Consider the following 18,608-nt stretch of genomic DNA (forward strand, 5'->3'; position numbering starts at 1 on the left):
CTTGTAAAAACAGGGACTGCAACATATGTGCCTCATGACATTCTTCAAGACACTGAGATCCAACAACACTGTGAACGGTTGGGTATGACACCCACAGACACTGCTTCTTTGACCAGAAAATTCATTGAGAAAACTGGAGGAGATCCTTCAAAGATATCTTCTTCTTACAGCACTGCAGATAGATCACGCACAACAGCTCATAGACAGAATTCACAGGCGATAAAGGAGCAATGGGTTGGACCTGACATTACTGCAGTACATTGGGATGGAAAAATTATGGAAGCCTTGAAGTCCAAGTATAATATGGATGATCGTCTGCCTGTCATTGTTTCTGGAGGAGGTGATTTCAAATTGTTGGGAATACCAGTTGTACCCAAAGCTGTTGGTGGAGAGAAGACGGGTACCTTGACTGGAGAAGCAGTTTACAATGTCCTTTTCAGTTGGAACTGTCTTGCTAGCATTACTGCCATGGTGTGTGACACCACTGCTTCCAACACAGGTCAGGTTACTGCTGCCTGCATCACACTACAACAGAAAGTGAAGAAGTATCTTCTCTGGGCGATGTGTCGCCATCACATTGGTGAACTGATTATCTCACATATCTTCAAAGAAGTGGTGGAGACTAGCCAAGCTCCTGAAATCCAGGTCTTTCTTCATTTGAGAGAGGCTTTTAACATCTTACCACATGCAGATCCCACGCAGATAACTTTTGAAGTCAGTGATGTAACAGAACTCCCACAAGTTTTGCATGATCTTCGTAACTCTTTCTTGGAAGTGTCAAAAGAGGTCCTGGATCATGATCTTCTACCAAGAGATGACTACAAGGAATTTCTGGACCTTGTGAGGTTGTATTTGAGAGATCACAGCTCAACATTTCACAACATTTCTCACATGTGGAGCAGTCCATCATGCCAGGTGGATGGCAAAATGTATCTACCTTTTTAAAATATCTCTGCTCTCTGATGTGATTGCTGCATTACCTGCTGGTACTGTACTGGCAGACAACTCCCTCACATTCAAAGATTGGTGAAGTTTGTTTGTTTCGTCTATGCAAAATGGTGGTTCACCTGCTCTTCTGGTACATCTGCACCACAAAATGACCTGCAACTACTCAAAGATCTCTACTTGTACAAATTGCAATTAAGACCTTCTCAAACCACCTGTGGTATTTGACAGCAGAGCTTGCACCACTTGCTCTGTTCAGTGAGAGAGTGCAGACATCCACTAAGCAGGCTATGGTGGATAGATTGCTGAGCTTCCCAAAGGCTGCTACCCCCAGGAACAGGACAGGAACAGACTACGGCAAACCATGCTTTCCAAGTCTACCAGAGGAAGCTGTGGCCCTCAAACTGGAAAACGTCATAGGTGAAGACTCGTGGCTGTTCTTTGCAGCTTTTGATATATTTGATGAACATGCTCTCAACACCAGTGTCACAATGGGATGGCTTGACATTTTACGAGAGGATAAAGGCAACACTTACAAACTTCATTGTGACAAATGATGTGGCAGAGCGTGGGGTTAAACTAGCCCATGAGAAAGTTGGTTCTGCCACAATAGAAGAGAGATTCCAGAACATTGTGCAAGTTATAGCAAAAGACAGAGTAATGGTTCCAAATTTGAGACGGCCACATAGAAAATAGACATTGAGAATTTGCTTCTTAACATTTCACTTGTATCTTCAGTTGTCTTGAAAACAGGTAATCCAGCATCATTATAATAGGGGCTAGCATATGCATAGGCAGCACTGATAGAATGCTAGTGACACCCTAAAATAAACCTCCAAATATTTTTAGACATTCTAGACATACTGTCTACAGTATCTAAGATATTTGGTATACTCTATAAGGTGCCATAATGTTTCATGAAAAGTGATCAAAATTTTGTCATAGAAGTTGTAAAATAGCGGCTTTTTCCATAACTTTGAGCTCCTGGTGCCACCATTAAACTTTTGAATTTTGTCAATTTTGAATATTTCACCCAGTGTGTTTTCTTACCAAAAGGAACATAAAAACAAAAATGCATCATGATCGGAGGAATCTTTTCATTTTTAGGGGGCAACTGATGCACCCTAATGACCATGGTAGTAGTTCAAAACATAAAAATAGCTCTAACTTCATGATTATGTGCACTTTTAACCAATAGTGGCCACAAGTAGGCTATTTGTTAAAAACACGAGACTAATGGAATAAAGGCTTCACCCCCACCCACCCACACATAACAATACTGCTGCAAGCTAACGTTCATTTTCATCTTGTTCGCAAATTAGCATTTCTATTTGTTCGTACAGCCGAACTGGAGTGCATCACTTCAATATCAGACAAAAGGACCCTGAACAGACTTCTTTAACATCTTGGACAATGAATGTCATCCACAGCACTATTACAAAGCAGAAGAGCTTGATCAGCTGGAGACTTCACTCACTGTCATGCACAACTGACAGAGGAAGTCATTTGTCCTCAGGGCCATTGAACTGTTCAGTGCTTCACTTAAGGGTAGAGAAGAAATAGACTTCTCTGCATTGTCTGCCTTCCCACCTTCTCCATGTTTGTGTATGTACTGTCCACTAGCCTACTGTTTTACTGCTACGCTGTTTACATGCTATATTAGCACATATGCATATCCCCTCCCTCCCACAGCCTGGATTGTGGCGGTACATAATACTTTTTATTAAATACTTGACCAATGGCTGCAACCCTATTACTTCAAGCTATTCTTGCACTGATATAGTTTTTATATTACTTGTCTACGTTATTCTCTTATATGTCCATTGGTCATTCCACGTCAATTCAATCAGGGCCCACGCACTTAGGTCTCAAAAAATTCTGAAAAAATTACCAGGTGTACCTATGTTACCCAGGAGACACACTGTACAATTACTTTTATGGAAGATCAATACTTTCCGAGATACAGCCAGTTTTACAGGGGGAGGGGGTTGTCGATTTTGTTCGGCGTCTTTTTTTTGTCAAAGTTCACAAGCCCACAGCGCAAGAACTAAACCATGTAGGAGGCTCAAATTTTGCATGCTGGTACATAAATACGAATAGTATGTAGCAAAATCATCATGTTTGGTCTAGATGATCCTGCATGGTCATAGCTGTCCCTCAAAGTTGATCAGAGTTTTTGGCTGGGCTCTGTCTAGGCCTTCAGAAGACATATTTGTACTCAACATAGGCTCTTGATTTATTTTCCTTACTGAGATAAGTAGAAACACTCTCACAAAAAGCAATGAACAGAAAATAAAATCCTTCAGGGTCTGAACAGCAGACCTTACAAGTCTGAAAAATTTTGGTTCTCATTTTCAGAGCACCCAAACACCTTGTGGGAATATACAAAGATTTTTTAATATTTTTTTCTTTATTCTCCATGATCCATTCTTTTTAAAAACACCAATTTGACTTGTTTTATGCAAATCTTTCTTTTTTACTTTTCACCCTGAACATGGGCAAAATGCACCATTGAGATCAATAGGTTTTGTATAGAGTTACCACAGGTTACTCTATACAACCACAGGTGGCACTGTGGTAACTCTATAAAAAATATATTGATCTCAATGGGATAATGGGATCTACTGTCTCTATTGTGCAGTGGAGTTTTTTATATTTATATACTTATTCATATTACTTTTTCTGCTGTAAGTGCATGTTGTGTGTGATGTCTGTATGCTGAGACCTTTAATTTCCCCTTGGGGATCAATAAAGTATCTATCTATCTATCTATCTCTCTATCATGTTGTTCTCGTTAGGGAGTTGAAGTCTTTTTTCATTAATATAGTGTTTATGACATATTATTATGTTAATATTATTATGTTTTGAACCACTACCATGAACGTGACCATGAACGATAGTTTGAAAGTTCGTGACTCGCTGCCAAACAACATTGTGCAGAACATGTGACTGAACGAACTGGTGAACGAATCAGAAGAACGAATCATCTTGGCGAACTGAACAACGCGAACTCCCATGGCAACGAACGCTAAAATCCATCACTAATTCCTATGTCCAGGGAGAAGCACATGGATGGATTCTGAACGGACAACTTAGGGAAAAAGACATGAACACTGATGACAACACACAACCATGTGCTGTTAACTCATTGAATGCCTAGCTGTTTTCGGAAGCTTTGTCCTAGAGTGCCAGCAATCTAGACCAGTGGTTCTCAACCTTTTTTCAGTGATGTACCCCCTGTGAAATATTTTTTCAGCCAAGTACCCCCTAACCAGCGCAAAGCACTTTTAGTTGAGAAAAAAAGACTTAAAAAAGAGCACTGTGCCATCATTGTCTAATTTATTAAACTTTGGAACTAATAAACACATACACATACAACTTATATTTTCCTGAAAGATTTATTAAATTATTGTTTTTTAAGTATTTTTGCATGGATTCTACTTTTTAAATATATGTATATTTTAACCCTTAGTTTTTTAGGGCATTTTCACTACCTTTATTCATAAGGATTTATTCTGGTCATTGTAGTGCCACACACACATATTATATATTGCTTTTTTCCGGCAGAGTCTAGGCTATCATTTCATGTATTAGTACTAGCATTGATTTTATTTAGATTTTTAAAGAATTAAAATATAAAAAGCGTATTATAAAAAATATTATATTTTGACATGTATCTCACCACAGCAAGTTCATAGCTCTACATGCATTTCATGTGTGTGTATGGCAGACTGTCCTGAATCTGGCAATATCATTGCCACGGTGGAGGGATTTTCTGGGGCTGAGCAATTTACAGACATAATGTGGTGTGCACCTTACAGAAATAAATGCCATTTTTTTATTTAGTGATTAAAAATTACCTTTCTGCGCTCCATATCTGGAACACGAACTGAACTGATCTGACCTGACTTGACCCGAGTTTACGTGTGTGTGCCTCAGCCTGTCTGCACTCATGATTCTCTACAACCTTTTACTGCGTAGCCATGAACAAAGGCAAAAAAAGTGTTTCGTTGTCGAACAAATTGGAATGCAATGTGAGCCTTGAATTGAATGCCATGCAGGAATTAGCTAGGATCTCAAAACCGGATTATGAACATTCTTTGCCATAGACTAGAGAAACACACAATAGCATTGGATTATAAACATGCTTTGCCACAAAAACAGACAAAAATGTGAGGTAAGTCGAGCTATATGAAGTTATTATTTTGCTGTCACTTCGTCTGTTTTATAACCCAGAAGGATGTACTTGGTATCAAATGATAGCTCTGTGTCTCCTCTTTCATCTGACATGCGTGGCATATCTATGCGTTCACGGGTTCGCGAGTAATTCAAACCAGAGTAATGGGTGTGCAGTTGTTTTTTTGTACATGACGTTATTATTTTGCAGTCACTTCGTCTGTTTTCATAAGCCAGAAGGATCGACCTGTGCTCGAGCTCTGTCTCATCTTTCATCTAATATGCTTGCCATATCCATGTGTTCACGGGTTCGCGAGTAATTCAAACGAGAGTAATGGGTGCGCAGGTGAACGCAGAGACTGTAAATATGATGCAATTTGATTTAATTTCATGATTTTTTTTTAATCTTCATACTTTAACGTACAGACAAGTGCGTGGTCTCGTTGGAAAGCCCCACTTCTGCTCTGTCACACAATAAAGGCTTCTCGCTGCTATGAACAGTTGCGGAGCAATGTAACAGAGAAGGAAGGTGTGTTTTTTGACGCACTTTGCGTCAATCGCTTCTAAGGGTTAAATCTCACGTACCCCCTGGAGTGCCTTCACGTACCCCCATTTGAGAACCACTGATCTAGACCATTGTTGATGATTTTTGTACAGCCACAGCATATTCTGTGTTATAGCTATGAACACATACAATGGCTCGTTTGAAAGGTGAGACTTTAAGCTCTCAGTGGGTGCAAACCGTGTATTTCTACACACTTCTGTTCCTGAGAAATCGCAAGCTAAACAGTGGCTAGTTTTCATCAAAATCACTGTTTTTTTTTCTAGAAATGGAGATATAACGTCTTTCATGACATATGTGAAATATGTATAAGTGTTGCCTGTAAAGTTTCCGGGAAGTGACCTATGAGACCTGGGGAGACTGCCACCTAGTGATAGACCCACGAAAATGGCCTGGTTTTGAGCTGACGTGCATGTGTCACTGATTCGACCCAAAGCGGCAACCGAGTTATGATAAAATGTCCAGATAAAATGTCCAGATTGTGCGTTTTCATGAGTTTTCGATCATCATATATTTCATTTCCATTCATCACAGAGTTCCCAAAATCACATATAAGGTGTGTTAGAGTGTCTGGTTTCGTAATTTTAAAAAAAGCTAAAAACGTAATATTACGTTTTTGGCACTCAATGAGTTAACAGGACTGTCATTGACAACGTGGAACAACTACTCGTACAACAATACAATCATGACTTCATGATGCAGTTGTGATGACAAGTCAGAAATGTCACAAGAGGATCACTACTTCATGGAGTCTGTGTCAAGTTCAGAACATCATGTGGATGGACATTACTGCATAGGTCTTCCAATGAAGAAGTCTAGTGTCCAGATGCCAAACAACCAAAGTGCTGTGTTACAGCATACATTAAACCTTCCTAATATACGTCATTCATGAACGACATGTTGAACAAAAGATATGCAGCTGAAGTTCCAGTGACACTGCTGAACTTTAAGGATGGAAAAGTGTGGTATATTCCTCACCACGGGGTATACCATCCTCAAAAGAAGAAGCTTAGCGTAGTGTGCTGCCAGCCACCAAGGAGTCTCAGACTACGTTTACACGAAGCAGGGTATTTTCCTAAACGAATATCTGGCCATCTACGTTTGCAAATAAAACTGCATTTACACAAGACCGTTTTTTTTTTTAAATGTGTTTACACGAACCCGTGTACATACATGCTGTCATGAGCACGCACAGTGGCAGTCTAACGATAAGCTCAAGCTCACATTAACCAATCAGAACCCTGAAAAGTCGCACGTGAGAACATGTAAATGTAAACATTGGTCGCACATTTGGTGTACTTCTGTTGCAGACTGTGACGTTGGCTGCCCAAAACTCCGTTTACCACAGTTTATAACCAAACGCATAAACGAAGTTTTCCAAAAAAATCACTTTGGCCGGAGTTTTTTTGGATAACCCTTTTACGGGGAGAATTCTCCGTTTGCGTCTAAATGAAAGGCTCAAACGTAGGGAAATGTCTTTGTTTATAAAAATACACATGTTTGTGTAAACGGGGTCTCATTAAACAGTGAGCTTCTACAGGGACCAGATTTGATTAACTCACTTGTGGGAGTGTTGACGTGTTTCAGACAAGAACCAGTCACTATGATTGCTGAAGTAGACGCAATGTATTATCAAGTGAGGGTTCTTGAAGACGACACTGGCCTACTGTGGTGGCCAGGAGTTGACGTTAGTCAGAACATCGCTGAATACAAGATGGTTGTTCACATCTTCGGTGCGACATCCTCTCCTAGCTGTCCAAATTACACTCACTTCGAAGAACAGCGGAGGAGAATCACTGTAAGTCGTCACCTGAGACTGTGGACACAGTCCTAAAGAATTTTTACATCGATGACTGTTTGACATCAATTGCCAGTGAAGCTCAAGCAGTTGATTTGTGCAGAGACCCCACAGCATGGTGTGCTAGTGGAGGATTTCATCTGACAAAATGGACAAGTAACAACCGTGCCTTGCTTGCCTCTGTTCCAGACTGAGAGAGAGCCAAGGATATCAGAGACTTGGACTTGACCTATGTGCTACCCATGGAAAGGGCTTTAGGTGTGCTATGATTTACAGAATTGCACTTGTGCAAGTTCAATGTTAAAGACAAACCAATCACGAGACAAGGAATTCTCTCAGTCACAAGCTCAATCTTTGATCCGCTGGGATTCCTTGCACCTGAAATTCTGAAATGATGCTCATGCAACAGCTGTGCAAAGAAGGCCAAAAATTGAACACCTGGTTACAAGACCTAGACCAGCTGTCAGATGTAGTTGTACCCAGATGCGTGAGACCATCAGATTTCGGACCTGTTGCAACTGCGCAGCTCCATCACTTCTCTGATGGAAGCGAAAGTGGATATGGAACAATCTCTTACCTGAGATTGATAAGTAAAGCTGAACGTGTTCACTGTGCATTCATGATGGGAAAGGCACGCGTGGCCCCACTGAAGCAGACCACCATTCCATGCACAGAATTGACTTCGGCAGTTGTTGCTGGTGGACACAGACAAGATGTAAAAGAAAGAGCTACAGATGGATCTGCTTAACTCAACATTCTGGACCGACAGTACAACTGTATTGAAATACATAGAGAATGAAAAGATACGCTTCAAAACTTTTGTTGCTAATCGTATCATCATCATCAGAGTCAACCAGGCTACAGCAATGGAAATATGATAACTTAACAACTATTCCTGCCGACTGTGCATCCAGGGGGCTTATGCCAACTAAGTTCATGAAGAATCTGAGCTGGTTACATGGTCCAGCCTTCCTGAAACAACCAGAAATAAAATAAAAGCAACTAGCCAAGAAGACCTGACGAAACAAAGGTTGAAGAAGATGACAATGAGGTGAGATTCACAGCTGCGGTACATCTCACATACGCAGCCGAAGACGTGAATGCTGTGAACAAGCTGATTGATCACTACTCCAGCTGGTATAGATTGAAAAAGGCTGTGGCGTGGATTCTCAAACTCAAAGAGCTGCTTCTACAATGCTATAGGAGAAAGAAAGAACGTTCACAGAGAAATTACAATGGAAAATACACAACAGTCAAACAGAATAGACAAGATGAACATTCAACAAAGACAAAGACTGCTATCACAGTAGAAGACCTGATGAAAGCAGAAATAGAGATCATCAAGTTCAGCCAGGGCTAGGGTCTAGTGTTATCCAATTGCGTGCAGTGAGATTTTCAAATGCATGCTTGGTGCCGCCCCTCGAGTTGGGCCATGACATTGTTCGCGGCCAGACCCTTAATCTTTCTAGATTACCAGGGTCTGGATTTTCCAGGCTAGTAATATCCTGTTCTGCGCATGTAAAAATTGTTCAGTCACAGAATAGATAGATAGATAGATAAATAGATACTTTATTGATCCCTAAGGGGAAATATTCAAAGGTCTCAGTAGCATACAGACATCACACACAACATGCACTTACAGCAGAAATGGTAAATATAAGTATAAGTATAGACATATAACCAAACTCTACTGTACAATAGAGACAGTAGAAGATAAGAAAAATAACAAAACTAAATACTAAATATACTATATAAATTAAATAAAAAAAATCCACAGTGTGCTTGAGGGTGATCAAGCATGAGGCGCTTGCAGTGACAGGGCCGGGACTGGCCTGTAGTTCTGTGAATGTGCCATGCGTGATTAGATTAGCAGACATTTGTGCTGTGTGGAAGCAAAAAGCTTTTTGACAGTCATCCGTTATCCTCATCCATCTTCCATAGCGTTATCCTGTTATTCAGAATGTGAAAGTGATATAGAGCCATCCATAGTTTTTCATAGTCTTGTTGAAGTGGAGTCTCCAAAGATTGTCAACTGAATAAAAGGCAACGGTCAGCTGGGTCTCGTGAGTAAGCTACGGCATGAATGAGGTGGATAATGGTGGAAATTACATATTGATGCGAGTCAGAAAAATGTTTAATAATAGCACACATGAAGTAGTATAATTATCTATAAGGACATACTGAAACGAAAATGTGCCACTACTAGAAGCTTTGTGTTATATAGGCAGGTCTTGTATAAACACATTAAACTTGGTTTGATTGAAATTCGTCCCTCGTAGTCAGTACTCAATATATTTTTCGAATGTGTCGAATATCCAACGTCCAATATAAAACCAATGCCGAAACTACATACATTACCAACCAGAGGTGTCAAGTAATGAAGTACAAATACTTTTTGAAGAAATTTTAGGTATCTATACTTTACTGGAATAATTATTTTTCGGCAGACTTTTTACTTCTACTTTTTACTTACATTTTCACACAATTATCTGTATTTTCTACTCCTTACATGTTAAAAATAGCCTCGTTCTTTTTTTCATTCTGGCTTGTCTTCGTTAAAAAAAAAAAACGTATCCAGATAAATCATGTATATAAGTGTAAGTATTCTTTTGATCCGTGAGGGGAGGTTTGGTCTCTGCATTTATCCCAATCCGTGAATTAGTGAAACACACAGTGAGGTGAAGCACACACTAATCCCGGCACAGTGAGCTGCCTGCAACAACAGCGGCGCTCGGGGAGCAGTGAGGGGTTAGGTGCCTTGCTCAAGGGCGCTTCAGCCGTGCCTACTGGTCGGGGTTCGAACCGGCAACCCTCCAGTAACAAGTCCGAAGCATTAACCTGTAGGCCACGGCTGTCCCATCCGTGTCATCCGGATAGAGTGAATTTGATTGTGGTTGGATGAGAAGTATAAAAATATACCTATTGGTTTGTACGTGATCCATCGCACCTGCACATGACACAAATCATGTCACACTCCAGCAAGGACATAGCAGATGTAGCCAAGTACAAAGATGTCCTTGGCAGAGACCCAAGAGAACTCAAGTGAAATGTCCCAACCAAGCACCAGCAAGGAGGTTGGTAGCCAGGAAGACCAGCCAACCCTTGTACATTCCAGGAAGAATTTTTCGAGATGGTTGGATGCAAAAACAATTCCTTTCGAATGCCCTGCAAGCTCTGCACACCCAAGTACTACAAGCTAATGGCATTCAAAAACTCACTGTCTAATTTGAAAAAGCTTATTGACGTAAGCTGAGAGTTTGTTATTATCAGTCAATTATTGACAAAATATTGTAGTAACTTAAGAACGTACTAATGGTAAATTTGCAATGTTTGCTATGGCTAGGTACATGCCAAGACATGGTTTGGTGTGACTGTTAGAGTGTGTGTGTGTGTGTGGGGGGGGGGTGACTGTGGATGTGTGGATGTGAGGTTAGCCTATACTGTATGTTTTTATGTCTTTGTGTTATTGGTGTTAGTCCACCTTCTGTGTTACTGTATGCTTCCATGTCAATGTAATTTGTGTAACCACACTATCTCGATGCTCAAGACACATTTCTCTATGTTAGAGACATTAAAGGTTCATCTTATCATATATGCGACTGAAACAGGTAGCCTAGTGCATCCCAAATTGTTATAGTGCACTATAGGCACCTGAGGCGGGACCTATGCTTTTGTCCTTAATGGCATTTGTTTTCCTTACATTGCTTTTACTTTTATATTTTAAGTAGTTTTAAAACCGATATTATTTATACTACCTGAGTAATGAATGTGATACTTTTGACACCTCTGTTACCAACCTAATTCGCTTCCAATACCTCAGTGAAAAGGACAAATTTAGCTCAGATAACACTTAAAGGCTCCCATAACCTCCCATGTAAAACCATTATCTTATAGCTTACCAACTAGCTAACTGTGGAGTTTTCCCACATATCCACTTTGGAGCAGGGAGTTTTCAAAAATAATTGTTTTCAGTGATAAAAACCTCCTTTTTCGTATAAATAAAAGGCAAAACCGAATGGAAATATATGACTTTTGGTTGGTACTTTTGAAATTATATTTATGATATAATTTAAGAGTGTTTTTGTTCTGTTTGGATACTTTTGGATAAGGAAAGTGACAAAGACTTGCCTCTTTGAGTTGATGTGCTTCTCAAAGCCCCCACATCCTATGTGTGTATTTTGACTTGTCGTATATTTTTGGATTGGTTGTTGTATGGCATATTAATGCTTTATTCTTGATTAGATTACAGGTTTGTTTGTGTTTCTGATTGGTTGTAAAGTGTGATTATTCCTGGCATTACAATACATTGTCATGTTAACTGTTAAATGTAGTATTGGTCTTCTGGGGTTATTGGCTTCCTGTAAGTGAATCTGTTTTTTATATCTAGTGGCAAACCTTTATAGTAAAATTGGAGTCAGATTGGTAAAGAGATTATTCTAATTTAAAAGAACTTCATCAGGGCACTGAAAAAAAACAGAATACACATTAACAGCGGGTCCAGACCTAGTGATTTCACCTACAGCACCAGGCAGAATGTTGTGTTATGTCATCATTACTACATTTAAAACCTCACTATTATATTTCAATGAAACAATTAGGATATGTCACCCTTACTTTAAAGTGATTCCATCTGAACTTCGAGATATTACCATATCTTACAGACTTGTTACCACAACAAATGGTGAATTATTGTTTTAAAAACAACTTAGAAACTATTGTAATTTCTGGGCTTTTACTTATTACCAATCTGTAAAGTGTTACCGTTATATTCCATCAATGAATTCAAATCTTATGTAAATTTGTAGACCTCAAAACTCACAAATTGCAATCAACAACCAGAGTCCTTCTCTTTCCTTCATGTCGAGTCAATCTAACTCACGGTGGCAAGCATGTGGCTGCTTCTTCACTTTCCGTGCATGTCCAAAAGAGATAGAGATTATGTGTGCATGTGCACATGGGTAGGACACAGATAAAAGAGCTCACCCCATGCTATCTCAGCCCAAGTTTTAAAATGAATTATTTGAGTGCAACTATAGCCATTTATAGCCAACATTTTATCATATTTGGTAGCAAACTTTACTTTACAGACATTTATACTCACTGTAAAACATAGCTATTGTTCATTTAAGATTTAATTTTTTTGACTACAGTTGTGAGGTTTTCATGCCTTCCACTATACCACAACCAGAGCCATAGAAAGAGAGAGTTGCGACACTCCACCATGCGGTCACGTGGTTCATGAATGCTTCAACAGTTCCAAACAGCCCTCGGGCTGTCATGTTCTTCCATAGACAGCAGTGAGTGTGTTATTGAACGGCAAACATTAAAACAAACCAAACATAAGTGTCCTCTCCAGTTCTTTTGATGAGATGAAGGTGGCCACCCTAAATCTATCACACATTCTTGATAAGACTAAGTCATAAACATATATGAAATAAATATATGAATAGCTATCAATAACAGTTTAACTTAAGACTGAGTTTGGTGATCAGTTTGGAGGGGATGATGGTGTTGAATGCTGAACTGAAGTCAATGAACAGTGTTGGAGCCAAGTATAAGTAAGTACAGTACCCTCCGGAATTATTGGCACCTTTGGTAAAGTTGACTAAAAACAGGTATAAAAATAATCAGTTGGTGATTTATTGTAATCTCACAATGAAAACAATGAGGAAAAAATCAAACCTTGAAGGGAAGCAAAATTTTGTTTTTATAAAAAAAAAAAAAAACACGTTGCTCACAAATATTGGCACCCCTAGAAAAGTCTTATATACAAAACCTAACAGAAGCATTTTCCTATCTAATTTCAACTTATTTAAGTTAATAGAGTGTCTTTGAACTTTCAGAAGTAGTTAATGACTTTCTTTTTCACTAAGGTATGAAAATAAAGTGACACAGAGGCTAAATCCTCTAGTCATTTTTCAACATTGGAAAGACAAGAGAATACACTAAATCTAAATAAAAACAAAGCGTGTTGACATTTGTAAGTCAGGGGATGTCTATAAAAACTTTGTTGAAAATGCCTATATTTACAGTTAAAACAATGATTAACAGGTTGTAATCAACTGGAAATGTGACAAACATGCTTGGACAAAGACCCAAGGTTATCTTGCCCCCACGCACATTATGGAGGATGGTAAGATGGTAAGAAGGAAGATGGCAAAAAAAATCCACTGTATGAAAGTTACAGAAAAAGGTATCATGGGGTCACCAAGTCCCCCAAAAAATCTTCAAAAGTAACCTCACTGCTAATAGATTATTTAGAGGGCATGCCAGGTAAAGGCCTGTCCAGTCATTTAATTACCCATGTAAACGGCAGGAGTTACTGAATGTGACTTTGTGACTTAGTGACTTTGTCTGGAAGTGTGGTCTATTGTCAGATGAAATGAAAATTGTGCTCTTTAGCTGGAAACACTTTAGAAGAACGACTATACTGAAAAGAACCCCATACCTAATGAGAATTATGGTGGAGGGGTTGAGCTATTGTCTGGCTGTTTTTATTCCCAAAGGCCTAAAGGAACCTAATTATGGTGCATGGTATCATGAACACCAAGAAAAACCTGAACATTTCCAAAGGATCTGTCAATCTCTGCCAAGACATTAAAAGTTGGTCATGATTGGATCATTCATCAGGGCAACCAAAGCAAACGTCCAGATCAAAACAAATATGGTTTAGTGAACACAAAATCAAGCTTCGGCCATTGCAATCTCAGTCCCCTGATCTAAACTCCATAGAAAAACAGTGGGGTGAGAAAGTGTGGACCTAGGAATGTGGACGATCTGAGGAGATTTGGTAAAGACGAACGGCTTTAAATCCCTTGCTTTGTATTCTCCAACTTTATGGGGTGTCATAGGAGAATAATTACAAGCTATTTTATTGGCAAAGGGAGGCTTAAGAAGGTATTACAAGCAGGGGTGCCAATAATTGTGAGCGATGTGATTTTGTTAAAAATATTTATTTCTTTGAGATTTTCCTTTTTCTCAGAATAAATTTGCTTCCCTTCAAGGTTGGATTTTTCCAATTTTTTCACCAACAGATTATGTATGATACAGGTTTTTAGTCAACTTTACCAAAGGTGCCAATAATTGGGTAGTGTAGGTTGCTAACAGGGATGCTGGCGAGACTGACACTCCGTCTGGCATCATGTTTTTGTTTTTTTTAATGTAATGTTTGTCATTTTATGTAATGTCGTGTTCATTTTTTGTATTGATTTGTCTAGTTAAATGTATGTTATTTTCGGTAGTTGTCGTGATATTCTTAGTCTCTTTTACTGCTTCCAAGTCGGCTGATGAGGTTGGCGTGGGTCCATTCTTGGGACAGCTGGACCTGGGCATACTCTGAGAGGGATCTGCCGCGGCCGCCGAACTGCTGTTGACCTGCGAGCTGCCATCTGCCTTGCCTGGAGGCTGGATTGTGCAGGCTAACGTTGACTGTGTCTGGATTGAGCAGACTAGCTTCTAGCTGCTAACGTTCGAAACTACCGTTGACATTGGGGAGCTCTGCAGTCTCTTGGAGCATCAGGCTGGTGCTGTCGGGGGTCCACCGAGTGATCTGCAGGATCGGATCGCCCATGACTTCAGATGGTTAGCTTCTATGCTTTCAGCGATCTTTAGACTGCAGTCTACAAGTAGGCCTACTAACGTCACTTACAGAAGGCCTATGTTAACGTTGGATCCTCTGGGTTGGTCTGAAGACGCAGCTGTGCGCCATGTCATTGCCATTGGACCGAGTTGGACTAAGTTAACACAGACTTTTCTTTATTTTAATTTCTTATTTATTACTTGTTAATTTTTGTTTGTTGTCTGTCTTGCATGTCTACCGTTAGGTGTCTCGGGTATTGATTACGCCGCTCCATCAGGCATCTTTTGTCTTGTGCGTCAATTGTTATTTTGTAAATTTGTTTGTTTGTCTTGATGTCGCGGGAACGCTGGCGACTACGCCGCTCCATCCGGCATCATATCTCCCGCGAGTCACGTCAGGCAGACTGTAGCTGGTCTGTCCGGGATGAGCTGCCGTCTGTTGTAGCTCCTCCCGGCTAGCCTCTGAAGTTCACGTTGACGTAAAAAGCCAGACAAAGTCAGACGCAGTTCATCTCGAACAAGCCTACTATACAGCAAGATCTGGCTGCAGGCGAAGACTCAAAGACGATATTTTAAGGTCATGTGACATGGTGACACGTGGTAAGTCCCTCCCCGGCTGCCAGAAGTCGGACAGGAGTTCTAACCAGTATGCATTGCGTCCATCCCAGTATGCATAGACCTCTGAAGTTCGCCTACAAAAAAGCTGCCATCTTTGACATCCAGTATCTGGCGATTTTTCCTATGGGAAAATAACATGGGGATTTTGAATTATTGCACCTGGATGAAAAAGTCTGAAATGTCTGACACTTTTGTCCTCTGCCTTCGAATGGATATGATCTCTGGTACGTGAAGGCGGCACACTTAGATTTTTGCTACCCCAGAGCTAACGCAACTTGCCATAGGTAGTTAGCTTCAATTAACAACCGGATCTCCTTATATGGGCAAAGATGGCCGTTTTGGTTCTTTTTTGTAGGCGAACTTCAGTGGTCTATTGTGTTCAACCATATTGACTGTATAGAACTGGACAGTGTGGTTGCATTCAGCAGTGTTCTATGGAATTGCAGCCGCCCGCCATCTTGGAAAATTTGCAACCAATTTGAAGTGCGGCTGCGCAGCAGAAGTTGAAGCATGCGCAGTGAAGAGGAGTCGCGGTCAGGCACGCCCACTCGAGTTAAACACGCCCCTTGTCAAGTGAAATCCGCCCCCTTTCTCCTTTCCACAACGCAGGTCGATAATGAGGTTGACTCGGCGCCGAAGGCTAGCTGGCTGGATGAATTTTGCGGCTGTGAGTTAGCTAAACAGTACAAACAACAATCTTCGGTTTGTTCTTGTCTGGTAAGTGTTGCATATCAACTGAAACGTTTTTTTGTCTATTGTTGTTCTTAAATACGTCTAAGAGAGCTTATTATGTTGATTACAGACTGTGAGAAATTAGTATGGTGAATACTAATCAGCTAACAACAGAAATACGGACAGCGAATTACATGCTAACGTTAGCAGCTACATTAACGTTACCGTCAATGGTAGCGGTAGGCTAATAAGTTAGTCGTTGAAGTGAAGATTAGCACACAGCTCCCGTAACAGTCGATGCATGATTTACTCGGTTTTATTACTTTTTTGCTGTTTTCAAATATCTCAATCTTAATGTATGCCATCTCAACATGGAGTAACCATTGACTGTACATGGGGATTACTAACACTAGACAGTCAGTACAGTTATGATGTGATAAAGCAACGGTATGTGATGTGATAAAGCAACGTAAGTTAACGTTAACGTAATGCGAAGCATGGACCTTATCAACCTCTCATGTTAATATGCCAGCGTTGCATTTTTTCTAACGTTAACGACAAAGACACCTCCGTTAGAGCTACTTCTGTGAAAAAATAGATCGGTAGCTTCTAGGTCGGTAGTTGTAGACTGCATAAGTGAATGATCGATAAATGAAATGCCTGCATTAAACACTACGCCAAGAACCAGTCACTTCCCAGCGATATCGTAACATTTGAGAAAGAAACACCTTAGTTTGTCATCTAACGTCCATGATCAGTCATACTGATAACGTTATTTTTCAAGCTGACGCAAGTTAATAACATTCACACCGCATATTGAAATGTGTAGTTAGGTAGGCTGTGAAGTTTATTGCACACATATATTTAATTCATTGGTATTACTAGTGGTGTTAAGTGCCTGATTATATGCTTTGTAATGTTGTAAAATTGTCTGACTAACTTTATTGTAACTTTCCTTTTTTGCAGGTATGGGTGATGGCTGAATGTACTGGAGGTGGCGGCAAGTCCCCTGACATCCATCTCCCTGACATCATCACCCACTGTCACTGGATCAACCTGAAGCCCCTTATACATGGGACATGGCACAATACCACTACGTTCTGAAAACACATGACTTTCAATAACTTGCGTGGCACCAAGAAAGGTCTGCCGCTGCTCTGAACCTTCTGTTAATGTGACATGATTCATACTTGAGGCTGTACACATCACTTTGTTTCTGTTTTCTTTATTGATGTCACCCAAACTTCAACTTTCTGTATGCCCCTGAACTCACACAAATTGTAAATTGCAATGCGCCAATTAACCAGTGGTGTAGTCTAGTTAGCTGTAGTAGTGGGTATGCTGTGAGCAACCCCAACTGTTATTAAATACGTATCCTTCCCTTTTTTAAATGGGTACACTGAGATGATGATGCTTTTTAAATGGGTTTACTGTGTAGTCCTGTGTATCACGTAGACTATACCACTGCATTTAACTGCTTTGGTATTTAAAAGTCAGAGGCCATTGCTTAGTATTTAACAGTAGCCTTCACAAAGATGTAGAAGTTAGAAGAATATTAATATCAGAATAATTATTAGTTGATACTAAATCAATATTGAATGGTTTTTTTTCTTTTGTTTGATATATCATTCAGAATGCTGCAACACGACTGGTCCTCAATCAGCCAAAGAGGACACATTGTAACTCCTCTCCTAGTTACTCTCCATTGGCTCCCTAGAGTAGCCAGAATTAACTTTAAATCTCTCACTTTGGCCTATAGGACACTGACTGGATCTGCTCCTTGTTATTTTTATTCAATGATCAAGACCAGTCTTAAACGCTAGGTCAAATTCAAGACTCTTTTCCTCAGTGGTTCAATGTTGGTGGAATGAGTTGTCCAGTCCTCTTCGTTCTTGTGATAGTTTTTGGTCTTTTAAGCACTTATGCGTTATGGTTTGTATGCAATAGTACTGTTTTATTTTCATTAGGCTGTTGATTTATCTGACTGTGTATTATTGATATTCTCCTTGATGTAGTCTTACCATGTTATTATGTTATATATTATTACTATTATTATTATACTTACCATGTTATATATTATTGATTGAATGAATTATTACTTATTATTGCTTTCCCCCCCTCTTTTTCATTGTTTATTTTATTAGGCTTTTGATTGATAGATAGATAGATGCTTTTGATCCCTGTTTTAAGTATTACATTGTTTTGTATTTGTATGTCGCTTTGGACAAAAGCGTAACCATAACCATCATCATCATCATC

General features: G+C 39.8%; 1 protein-coding gene across 8 annotated transcripts in view; it reads right to left on the reverse strand.

Annotated features, from left to right (window-relative positions):
* LOC125300873 (Fc receptor-like protein 5) overlaps positions 1 to 12,411 on the reverse strand; it is a 141,823-nt gene extending 129,412 nt beyond the window's left edge. For all 8 annotated transcript variants that reach the window (XR_007194620.1, XR_007194617.1, XR_007194618.1 and 5 more), the window contains exon 1: positions 12,301 to 12,411. Coding sequence is in view for 2 of the 8 variants with exons in the window: in XM_048253034.1 (XP_048108991.1) it covers positions 12,301 to 12,340 (40 nt within the window). In the remaining 6 variants the exon portion in view is untranslated. The remainder of the gene's footprint in view (positions 1 to 12,300) is intronic.
* Between the last annotated feature and the right edge of the window lie 6,197 nt (positions 12,412 to 18,608).

This window comes from Alosa alosa, chromosome 9 (genome assembly GCF_017589495.1).
Source record: "Alosa alosa isolate M-15738 ecotype Scorff River chromosome 9, AALO_Geno_1.1, whole genome shotgun sequence".
Classification (NCBI taxonomy): Eukaryota; Metazoa; Chordata; class Actinopteri; order Clupeiformes; family Clupeidae; genus Alosa; species Alosa alosa.